This window comes from Eriocheir sinensis, chromosome 20 (genome assembly GCF_024679095.1).
Source record: "Eriocheir sinensis breed Jianghai 21 chromosome 20, ASM2467909v1, whole genome shotgun sequence".
Lineage (NCBI taxonomy): Eukaryota > Metazoa > Arthropoda > Malacostraca > Decapoda > Varunidae > Eriocheir > Eriocheir sinensis.
The window spans coordinates 19,842,368-19,853,807 of record NC_066528.1 but is presented as its reverse complement, the minus strand read 5'-3'; the positions used below and the strand labels follow the sequence as shown (position 1 = coordinate 19,853,807).

The 11,440-nt window shown below is 43.2% G+C and overlaps 1 protein-coding gene across 3 annotated transcripts; it reads left to right on the top strand.

Moving 5' to 3' along the window:
• Nucleotides 1-5,893: 5,893 nt before the first annotated feature.
• Nucleotides 5,894-8,311, top strand: LOC127001408 (uncharacterized). Of its 3 annotated transcripts, none has more exons than XR_007755256.1 (4): nucleotides 5,894-6,055; nucleotides 6,509-6,722; nucleotides 7,490-7,797; nucleotides 8,054-8,311. XR_007755256.1 is itself a non-coding variant. In XM_050865952.1 (3 exons), exons 1-3 carry the CDS (start codon nucleotides 6,048-6,050, stop codon nucleotides 7,622-7,624), a joined length of 357 nt encoding a protein of 118 aa, XP_050721909.1. In that variant the 5' UTR covers nucleotides 5,894-6,047; the 3' UTR covers nucleotides 7,625-8,311. The 3 variants fall into 3 exon arrangements, 1 of the variants encoding a protein (XP_050721909.1); XR_007755255.1 differs by having other exon boundaries at nucleotides 7,490-7,925; XM_050865952.1 differs by having other exon boundaries at nucleotides 7,490-8,311.
• Nucleotides 8,312-11,440: the final 3,129 nt, after the last annotated feature.

Genomic DNA, 11,440 nt, shown 5'->3' with positions numbered 1-11,440 from the left:
CTAATTTAAGTTTATTCTAAGCCTCACTACACTCCCATTAATCTTTGCAAACCCCATTTCGTTATCTGTATGCATGAAGGTCGTACCCGCGTCTTAATCACGATATAGGCAACTATTTATCGTTGTCAGAACTAATCCTGTCTCAAACAATTATGGCCAATTTACTTAGATTACTTAATTGCTCTATTTAGTTTGTGTCTTAACGTCCCTTAATTCTCTTGAGGCCACGAAGAGGAGGAGGAGGAGGAGGAAGAGAAGGAAGAAGAGGAGGAGAACAAGGGAAGGAGAACGAGAACGAGAAGGGCAAGACAAGGAAAGGAGAACGAGAACGAGAAGGGCAAGGAGGAAGAGGAGTAAGAGGAGGAGGAGGAGGAGGAGGAGGAGGAGGAAGAGAAGAAGGAGGAGAAAATGAAGATACTAAAAGATTTGGACTGCATGACTATAGTTCTCTCTCTCTCTCTCTCTCTCTCTCTCTCTCTCTCTCTCTCTCTCTCTCTCTCTCTCTCTCTCTCTCTCTCTCTCTCTCTCTCTCTTAAGCACAATCCCATCCCTCTATACCTAAATACTATACCAGAAACACCTTTCATTGTGTCTATCTATATCCTGAACCTCTCTCTCTATAGATAATGTGTAATAGAGTGAATCAGAGAGTAATCAATCAACTCAACTGGCATCCAATTATACGTATGTGATATTTACTGTTAATGAGATGGTGTTATTTACTGATCTTCCTGAGAGAGCGAGAGATAGATAGATAGATAGATAGACAGATAGATAAGGAGAGCGTTCTAACACTATCAAAAGCTTATAATGGGATTGAAAAGAGGAGAAAACGTAAATAATATAAAAAAATAGTAAAAGAAACTGGTTAAAATACGAAAAAAAGGTGATTATGAGAGAGAGAGAGAGAGAGAGAGAGAGAGAGAGAGAAGGTAGGTAGGCGTGCGTTGGCCAATTGTAAAACCTTCAAACTTCATTCTCCTTTGTTAACCCGTACGAAAAGAGTTCACTGACCTTTGTACACACACACACACACACACACACACACACACACACACACAAACGTAATACAGGCATCTAAGCAATTATTTAACCATCAATGACACGCTTGACCTAATTTCTCGCACTGTCCACCCAGATTCTTACACACACACACACACACACACACACACACACACACACACACACACACCCTCCCTATATCCCCCGTGCCCTTCACACACAAGAATCAGTCAGGAAGTCAATATTCTGTAACTTGCCGTGTCAGTAAGTTCGGTGAGAATGAAGACGCAGAGAATGTGAAAGCTAATTGAATAAATGATCAGGCACTCACGGAAAGGTTACCCCTACGTGTCGGCGTGGGAGAGGAGCGTGTCATGTGTATTGCGGAAGTGACCCGGATGTGATTGGTGTATGAGAGAGAGAGAGAGAGAGAGAGAGAGAGGAGAGAGAGAGGAGAGAGAGAGAGAGAGAGAGAGAGAGAGAGAGAGAGAGAGAATGTCTCTCAAGTTTAGCGCGTCAGGAAATGTTTGCCCCGGCGGTTGTATTTGAAAATTGTGTCGGATGTGGGTGACTTTTTGTACGTTCGTGAGAGAGAGAGAGAGAGTGAGAGAGAGATTTGTCAGGGTAACATTTCTATAGCATTTCCACGTACAGCATTTCTTCCTATAACATCTCAATAACATTCCTATAATATTTCAGTAATTTTTTTCCTTCTATATTATTTATGTTATATATGTAGCATTTTAGCATATTTTGAACATTTCCGGCATTTTTTGAACATTTTTCTAACATTTCTATCATTCATGACATTTTCATCAACTATTTCATATTTCTGTAGTTTTCTTTAATATTTCCATCATTTTTTGTAACATTTCTTTCATTTCTATAACATTTCTGTCGTTTCTTTGACATTTCTATAACATATCAATACACTTCAAGAACACTTTCGGAAGCGCTTTTACGTATAACATTTCTTTATAACATTTGTAACATATCAGTAACAATTCTATAACATTTCTATAACAGAGAGAGAGAGAGAGAGAGAGACCGCAGCAGTGCATAATATGATACAAACTTAAATATATTCACCACTTATATTCGAATTTGCTTTATACTTTCAAGTTTCCGAAGCAATGTAAACCCGAGATAGATAGATAGATAAATAGACACAGAGAGAGACAGACAGATGGATAGACTCATAGATACATTTACAAAGAGATAGATAGAGAGGGAGAGAGCAACATAGGTTAAGTATATGCAAAATAAAAACTGAAAATCTGAATGGAAAGGAGAACCACTGTGGCTTATTCACCTATTCTGTCTGAGAGGGCCAAATCCCGGAGGTCTCAGGGTTCATGGCAGAGGTGAAAGAACTACCACCCGGGCACTCAGGCTTTCTGGAGTGTGTATATTTAAAAGGCAAAGGGAGTCAGGTGAGGTTAGCGACCCTTTTTGAGATGTTACCGGCGTTCAAGGAGGTCATCGCCACTTTTGTACGGTACGAGTGTCCGTCTGAGTGATGAATGGGCGTTGAAAGTTGTGTGTAAGGAAAGAGATGTGGAAAAGATAGTACGGTAAAGAGAACAGAGAATATGCTGGATAGATATTAGTAGACACCTGTAAGAGAAACTGTAAAAAAGATTATCAGTCACTTTTGTACGGTACGAGAGTCCGTCTGGGTGATGAATGGGCGTTGAAAGTTGTGTGTAAGGAAAGAGATGTGGAAAAGATAGTACGGTAAAGGGAATAGAGAATATGCTGGAAAAACATTACTGGACGCGTGAAAGAAAAAGAGAAATTGCGAAAAGGATGGTCAGAGTCAATTTAGTACGGTCAGGGAGTCAGAGGTGGATAGATATTGAAGGACATGTGTTGGAAAAGTTACGAAAAAGAGAGTACGGTAAAGGGAATAGAGAATATGTTGGAAAAAAACATTGCTGGACGCGTGAAAGAAAAGAGAAATTGCGAAAAAGATCCTTGCCTGTTAGAGTCATCCAAGAAATGGTAGACTGTGAATGAATGTGTGTGTGTGTGTGTGTGTGTGTGTGTGTGTGTGTGTGTGTGTGTGTGTGTGTTCCCTAATTGCATTGCTTGTTAATAATGTGTAGAAACTGCGTGTCGGGTTGACTGGATGCGATGTAATGTGTGTATTCGAGAGAGAGAGAGAGAGAGATAATGAATAAGAAAGACATAACAAGAAAAGAGAGAAAAAAGTTAAATATGAACAGAGAAAGAAAGAAATGAGAGGAAGAAAGATGTCAGAGAGAGAGAGAGAGAGAGAGAGAGAGAAGAGTTAAGAAGAACGAAATGAAGAAAGGAATTACATTATACGAAGTAGTGGAAGATATATAGATAGATAGATAGAGAGAGAGAGAGAGAGAGAGAGAACATTAATCAAGTCTCTAAATGTGTTCTCTATTCCCTAAACACAGAGACCGAAATCCATAATCCCGGGTTTGGATACGAATACATTTTTTATCATACGAACATTTGCACAATTTTTCCTAGGCATTGTAATTACTCCCTAAATCATAAATGCCGGAACTTAGACCAAATTGAATTACGTGGGAAGGTTGATTTATTTACGCTTGTGTTATTATTATTTCTTCTTTTCAATCATTCACGAGTTACATTTTATTTCATTTTTTCATTTAGTTGTCATGACGCGCGGGGTATTTTTTTTTTTCGCGCTTTTTGAACGTGTGAATATTAAGAGAAATGATTTTATGGTGGTGCGAGCTTATGACAAGTTTAGGAGTGTAGTTTCCTTTTTGTCTATAACCGTGTAGCAGCGACGGGCCAAATTTGTGGCTTTACCGAGTAGCAGCGACGGGCCAAATTTGTGGCTTTACCGTGTAGCTGCGACTGGCCAAATTTGTGGCTTTACCGTGTAGGAGCGACGGGCCAAATTTATGGCTTTACCGTGTACCAGCGACGGACCAAATTTGTGGCTTTACCGTGTAGCAGCAACGGGCCAAATTTGTGGCTTTACCGTGTACCAGCGACGGGCCAAATCTGTGGCTTTACCGTGTACCAGCGACGGGCCAAATTTGTGCCCTGATATAAACCCCCCAAAATAGATGATGCATAAACTGATCACAAATGCGTCTATCTATCTATCTATCTATCTATCTATACACACACACACATGTATATAAAGATTAGCAGGGTTATAATCATTCCAGCTATTTTCTTCCATTTCCACCTTCCTCTCTCCACACGTGTCGGAATAAGTCGCCAAAAACTCAATCTAGGAGCTTCAAAAGTTGGAGGAAGTGGAGGAGTGGCGGCGCCGTCCCTCAGTCCCTGGCAGGCCATCCACGCCTCGCCACCCTCCACGGCGCCTCAACCAGCCCGTCCAGCCGCGTCATGTCATAGTGCACGCCTCCCTTCCCCTCCTATTTGTCTCCTGCCCTCTCTCTCTGCTCTCTCCTCCTCGATGTTTTTGGTTTTCCGTTTTCCGTTCTCAATTTCCTTTCATCCTTCTGTCCCTTCATCCTGCGCCTCCTCTCTATCATTTCCTTATCCCCCCCTCTCTCTCTCCTGCCCTCTCTCTCTCCCTACTCTCTCCTCCTCGGTTTTATTGGTTTTCCGTTTTCCGTTCTCAGTTTCCTTTCATCCTTCTGTCCCTCATCTTTCTCCTCCTTTATGCCGTGTTTCTTTTCTTTCGTTTCCTCATTCCTCCCTCTCTCCTCCCTCAGCCTTATCCTCTTCCTTTCCCTTCTTCGCGTTTTTGCTTTAATCTTTCTCTCATCCTCTTCTCAGCATCTTTCCTTCCACCTTTTCCTCTTTCTCTCCCTCTACTCAGTTTCTTTCTATCGTTTCCTCATTCCTCCCTCTCTCTCCTCCCTCAGCCTTCTCCTCTTCCCTTCCCTCAATCCCCTTTTTTGCTTTAATCTTTCTCTCATCCTCTTCTCAGCATCCCTCCTTCCACCTTTCTCTCCCTCTCTCCCTCTGCTCAGTCTTCTCCTTCTTACCATCTATCCTCCCTCTCTCTTTCCTCAGCTGTATCCTCCTCCCTTCCCTTCTTTTCCTTTTTGCTTTAATCTTTCTCTCATCCTCTTCTCAGCATCTCTCTTTCCACTTTTCTCTCCCTCTCTCCCCTCGCTCAGTCTCCTCCTTACCATCTGTCCCTTCCTTCCTTCCTTCCTTCCTTCCTTCCTTCCTTCCTTCTGAGTCACAAAGAGAAAAGGAAACAAAATTACTGGCTGTCAAAACACCTTCAAACGCGAGTCTCTCTTTGCTGGCGCGCCTTAGAACTCTATATATTAATGTTAAGAGCCCCGGAGAGAGAGAGAGAGAGAGAGAGAGAGAGAGAGAGAGAGAGAGAGAGAGAGAGAGAGAGAGAGAGAGAGAGAGAAATACGGTCTGAAGCTATATATGGTTCGAACACTTTCCCACTGTCCTAAGTCCAGATTGTGTTCCTTAAGATGATAATATAACCTTAAATAGTCTCTAAACCTTGATAAAATAATAATATAATCTTAAAAAAAAAGTCTCTAAACAATAATAAAATAACAATATAATCTTCAAGTCTCTAAATCACTACGCAAAAGTCATTCACTCATTCATCATTCATAGTCATTCGTTCTAATACTCATCTGCTTCATTTGAGAAAGGATTGTAAGTAATATATATTCTTCTAAAGCCTCTATACCATTAAACAAGAGCCATCCACTTTTCTCATTCATGGTAGTGCTGTCTAAACTCTCAACTGCATCATTCGAGAGAGGATCCCAAGTAATTTATAACCGTAGAAGTCACTAAACCGTTACACAAAAACAATCACTACTTTTTTATCATTCACTGTAATTCCTTCTACTTCTGAAGCGGCTCATTCAGGGGTTCATAGCTTCTCGAAACACTCAACCCCGGAGTTTAACATCCCTTCTCTCTTCTCCTCTCTATCAGTCACCACGAGGCGGATACCAGGGCAAGGAGGGCTTCCAGGAAAGGTCTCCGGGCACCAGAAGTCACGCAGGTGGACTCGTGTATACGGTCCCGTGGTTGAGGTCCCCAAGTTGTTCATACACAGCCTCAAGAAAATGGAAGCGTGAGTACCAAGGATGAATATATATTAGCGGGGGTTAGATTCATGTAGTTTTTCTTCTTTATATGCTGCTTGTAACGACGGTAGGCTTTCTTGAGGGGTTTTATGGACTGCCCCAGCCCGTTAGTGGCGCAGGCTAATTTTATTTATAGTGATGCCGTGATGTATGACTCTCGCTTGGCCCATGCTGCCCCCCGGTGCTCCTCTTGACCGAAGTCGCTGAAGTTAAGGTTGATTAACGATTCGGACAGCATGTGGGTAATATCCCGCCACTCTGCGATGACTTGAAAGATCAGCGTGTTTCGGTCCACGCAGGCTTACCACACCCGCACGCTAACCACTCGGCCACCGCCTCCCCCTAGTTGTAGTGGTTTGTGTACAGAGTGGCCAAATAGTGGTATGAGCAGGAGTGTAGCAGTCTTCCAGTATTTCAATCCAAGGCGTTATTTCTTTCAGGCCTTTGATGGAGCTGCTTAATAGCATGGACGAAGACGAGAACAGTTCTGCTAAGATTGAGCTGCCTCCTTATTACGACGCTCTGCTCGAGGAGGGCGACGCCCGCCGCCGACGTGATGACTCTATCTCCGAAGACAGTGACGAGGAGCTTGGGAACCCCTACCTGGTCCTAGACAACATGATGGGGCAGATGTACGAGGGCGTTAAGGAGAAGGTGAGTGACTGGTGGTATGAGTAAGGGGAGAATAATTAGACTCGAGTTAAAGGGGGATTAGTAAGAATGTTTTGAGTTAATGGTCGACTTGATACGAGGTGAGATAAGAGAGATTAGTAAAGATATGTTTGAGTTAAAGGGAAGATTAGTAAAAATGAGTTCTTAGGAGGTCTGGGTAGACTAGCATAAAAAATATTTAGTTCCCGCGTTAGTTTGGGTATAGTAACTTAGAAGAGGTTCGGCTTTGCATACATTCCGATAATAATAGAATAATTAGATAATGAGTTAAGGGGAGATTATTACGAAACTAAGTTAACTGGAGAGTAGATTCGGTTCGAGATAAGGGAGATTAGTAAAGGTGTTTTAGTTGAAGGGGAGATTACTAAAAAGAGATCTTAGGAGGTGAGCTAAGAAATATGACTAAAAAACAACGATATACAACAATTATTCATTTTGAGATAAGGGAGATTAATAAAGATGTTTGAGTTAAAGGAGAGATTACTAAAAATGAGCTTGGGAGGCTGGCTAAGAAATATGACTAAAAACAACGATATGCAACAATTAGTCAAGTTAAACATATGTCTTTGATTTTTTTGTTCATCTCGATGGCTAAATATTAACATATCTGCCTTAATTATTTCCTTATATAAAATCCAGTTGTTCTGCAGCTGTCTATCGGTCTTGAAATCTGCTTATATTGATACTTTCCTTTAATCTTTCCTGATAAAAACTGTCATGCTACAATACCACGATGTTATCTTCCGCAGATGATATTGCTGATGGCGTTCTTGAGCAAGGCGATGGTGGTGCTGGTGGCGCTGATGGTGCTGATCCAGATCCTCAGTTTACTCTTCAACTTCGCCTTCGATGATGATTTCGAGGACGAAGAGAAGGTGTTTTAAACGTTCTGGCCTCAGCAGCTTGGTAATAATGCGTGCATAGTCCAGTGTTCATAAATGGGTGTTCTCGTGTGTTTTTTCTACCTTCGTGTTTTAGTATTCGTCAGTCGGTTTTAGTTTCATGAGGTAAAAAGTAAAGATGAATAGGCAGAGTTTAGTTCAGTGCCCCCTTCATGGTCCATCTCTGAAGGCTATCATCTTTACCATTTTTAAGTGTTCGTGTAAGTCCGTATGTTTTAAATTGTCCGCTGAAAAGAAGGAAGGATATGAATAGGCAAGAGTTTAGTTCTGTTCCCCCTTCATGGTCCATCTCTGAAGGCTATCATCTTTACCATTTTTAAGTGTTCGTGTAAGTCCATACGTTTTAAATTGTCCGCTGAAAATAAGTAATGATATGAATAGGCAAGAGTTTAGTTCTGTTCCCCCTTCAAGGTCCATCTCTGCAGGCTATCATCTCTTCCATTTTTAAGTGTTCGTGTAAGTCCGTATGTTTTAAATTGACATCTGAAAAGAAGTAATGATATGAATAAGCAGAGTTTAGTTCTGTTCCCCCTTCATGGTCCATCTCTGAAGACTATCATCTCTACCATTTTTAAGTGTACCATTTTTAAGTGTTCGCGGAAGCCCATATGTTTTAAACTGTTAGCCGAGAAGTAAAGTCACGCATAATAAAGTATTGTGTCTCCTCCATGATATACCTCTCGCAATTAAAGACACCACACTTTTTTATTGCGCGTGTGTGGGTGTGGGTGTGGGTGGGTGTTAGCTCGCTTTGTCTGGTAGAAGTATATGATAAATGGATCTGTCGTGTTCTTGGACTGGGTGGGGAACAAGGGCTTTTCTAATATGCTTCTATTGACATTTAGAACAATAACTTGGCCTCTGAAGACTGTCTACCTTTCTTGAATAGGTGTGTCAGCTTGCCTAATTTGGAGGTACACTGATGAACCGGGGCTGTCATGTTGGATGGGGCACGAGGGACTTCATACTTCTATTGACATTAAGTACAAAACGTGCCTGCCGGGGACTGTCTACCCTTCTTATATAAGTGTGTGTTAGCTAGCACGGATTGGTGGAGGTATACTGATGAACCAATTGGCGTTTAATCTGTTATTGATGTTTTTCGCTCATTTCTGCTGTAGTTATCGGTCAAGGTACGAGAATGTGATAAGTGCGATAATTTGACTACGGTGGAACAGGCCCGTGCAAGGTGTCGGCCACTCGCTCCCCAGTCGCTGCTCCTCGCGTGCCAAAATAAATACTCGCATGATGCCCATAGGTATAACAAGTATATAATGAGTACAGGTGTGATCTTCCAAGGTGTCAAGGTAATTAATAAACCTCCAGATAAGGCGGGTAAGGTAACCGGCCCGGTCGTCTTATATCCCTCGCTCGCTGTTCCTCGCGTGCCGAAATAAATACTCTTATGCAAGTATATAATGAGTACAGGTGTTATCGTCCAAGGTGTCAAGGTAATTAATAAACATTCAGATAAGGCAGGTAAAGTAACAGGCCCGGTCATGTCTTTCGCTCCTCTCACTGTTCCTCGTGTGCCAAAATCGCCTTGCCGCCTCGCTGTGCCCCGAGCGAAGGGAAATTTTAGGTCCAGTTCGCCTTGTGAGGGTAATAAGAGCACGTGACACTCTAAGGGCGGCAGGACAGCTCCGTGCAAGTCGTGTCCTCTCATGCAAAAAAAAAAAAAAAAAAAAACCGCTTCGCTAGCTGGGTCCCGCGCGAAGGTAAATTTTAGGTTCATTTCGCCTTTTAAGAGTTACGATCACTGACTCTCTAAGCACCTCTGGACAGCTCCGTGCAAGTCTTCATCCCCTCGCGTGCAAAAAAAAAAACATCGCCTCGCTCGCTGGGCCCCGCGCGAAGGTAAATTTTAGGTTCATTTCGCCTTTTAAGAGTTACGATCACTGACTCTCTAAGCACCTCTGGACAGCTCCGTGCATGTCTTCATCCCCTCGCGTGCAAAAAAAACCACATCGCCTCGCTCGCTGGGCCCCGCGCGAAGGTAAATTTTAGGTTCATTTCACCTTTTAAGGGTAATAAGAACACTGACTCTCTAAGCACCTCTGGACAGCTCCGTGCATGTCTTCATCCCCTCGCGTGCAAAAAACTCCGACTCGCTCGCTGGGCCCCGCGCGCCGCTGAAAAATCGTGCAGCAACATTCCGCGAATTTTATTTTTAGAGCCGCTATTTTTCAGCCAATAACGCCGCGCCTGAAAGCAATTCCTCGCCGCGCTGTAACATCACGCTGTCAGCAATTCCCGGCGTAGATTTATCCCTGAGTAATGTGTGAAAATGTCCGCGCGTGCCCCGGCGATGGTTTACGGGCCAGAGGTTGGTCTTTAGGATGATATAGGGATGACGGTGTGAGTTTTGGGAATGGGTAACAAGGAAGAAATGGATAAGGAATGAGATGGTAGCAAGGAAGGAATGGGTATAGGAAGTAAGCTGGTAATATGGGTGAGGTTATGGGAATGGGGACAAGGAAGGAATGGGTATCTAGGAATGGTGGGAATGTAGGTGAAGTTATTGGGGATGGGGTCAGGAAAGGTAAAAGGAATAGGGAGACAGGAGTGAGGGTGTGAGTTTTAGGGAATGGGTAACAAGGAAGAAATGGATAAGGAATGAGATTGGAGTGTGAGTTATTAAGTAGTGGAAGCAAGGAAGGAATGGATAGGAAGGATGGGTAGAGGATAGGTAAGGTCTGGGGAAATGGTAGAAAGGAAGGAATGGGTATTTACGAAGGATGGGAATGTGTGTTAAGTTGCCGGGAATGGGATCAAGAGAAGTTAAAGGAATAGGGAGACGGGAGGGGTTCGTTAAAATGCTGGGAATAGGAGACGGAAAGGAAAGGTCAGGCTAGCTAGAGAAACAGAAACAAGACAGGAATAGATTGCTAGGAATGGTGGGACCGTGTGTCGGCTCGTGGGAATGGGAGCAAGGAATGTTGGAGAAGGTGGCGGAGGAAGAGTAGAAATACGGATAAGTTTGTGGAAATAGGAATAAAGAACGAAAGAGGAGGAAAAGGGAAGGGGAGGGAGGAAGGAAGGAAGGAGAGAGGGAGAGTGATGAGATTGGTGGGAATGGGAACGATAACTAGAGAGAGAAGGAGGGAGAGAGGGAAGGGAAGGGAGAGTGGATGCGTTTGTGTTAATGGGAAGATGGAGAGAGGGAGAGGGGAGAGAGAAGGAGAGAGAGGGAATGTTTGTGGGAAGGGGAACGCGAGAGAGAGAGAGAGAGAGAGAGAGAGAGAGAGAGAGAGAGAGAGAGAGAGAGAGAGAGAGAGAGAGAGAGAGAGAGAGAGAGAGAGAGAGAGAGAGAGAGAGAGAGAGAGAGAGAGAGAGAGAGAGAGAGAGAGAGAGAGAGAGAGAGAGAGAGAGAGGCAAAGGAGGGAGGGAGAGAGAAAGAGAGGTGAGTTTGAGAGAGAGAGGAAGGGAGAGGAGTTGGTTAGCATGAATGATTCGTATGGGAAGGCAAAATAATCAGTTCACAAGACGTTCCCTCATGAAGAATGCACAAATGTGAGGATGGCGGCAGAGAGGCGAAGAGAAAGGGAGAGACAGAGAGAGAGGGAGGGAAGGAAGGCAGTTTGGTTAGCATGAGTGATTCGTGTGGGAAGCAAAAATAATCGGTTCACAAGACGTTCCCTCATGAAGAATGAAAAAAAAGTGAAGAAAGGGGAAGAGAGGCGAAGAGAAAGGGAGAGACAGAGAGAGAGGGAGGGAAGGAAGGAAGGCAGTTTGGTTAGCATGAGTGATTCGTGTGGGACCCAAAAATAATCGGTTCATATAACATTAAATAAAGAG

Bases quoted from the DNA above. Each gene is read 5' to 3' on its own strand.
- LOC127001408 (XM_050865952.1), top strand. The intron at 6,723-7,489 runs GTGAGTGACTGG...TATCTTCCGCAG, and splicing joins ACGAGGGCGTTAAGGAGAAG to ATGATATTGCTGATGGCGTT.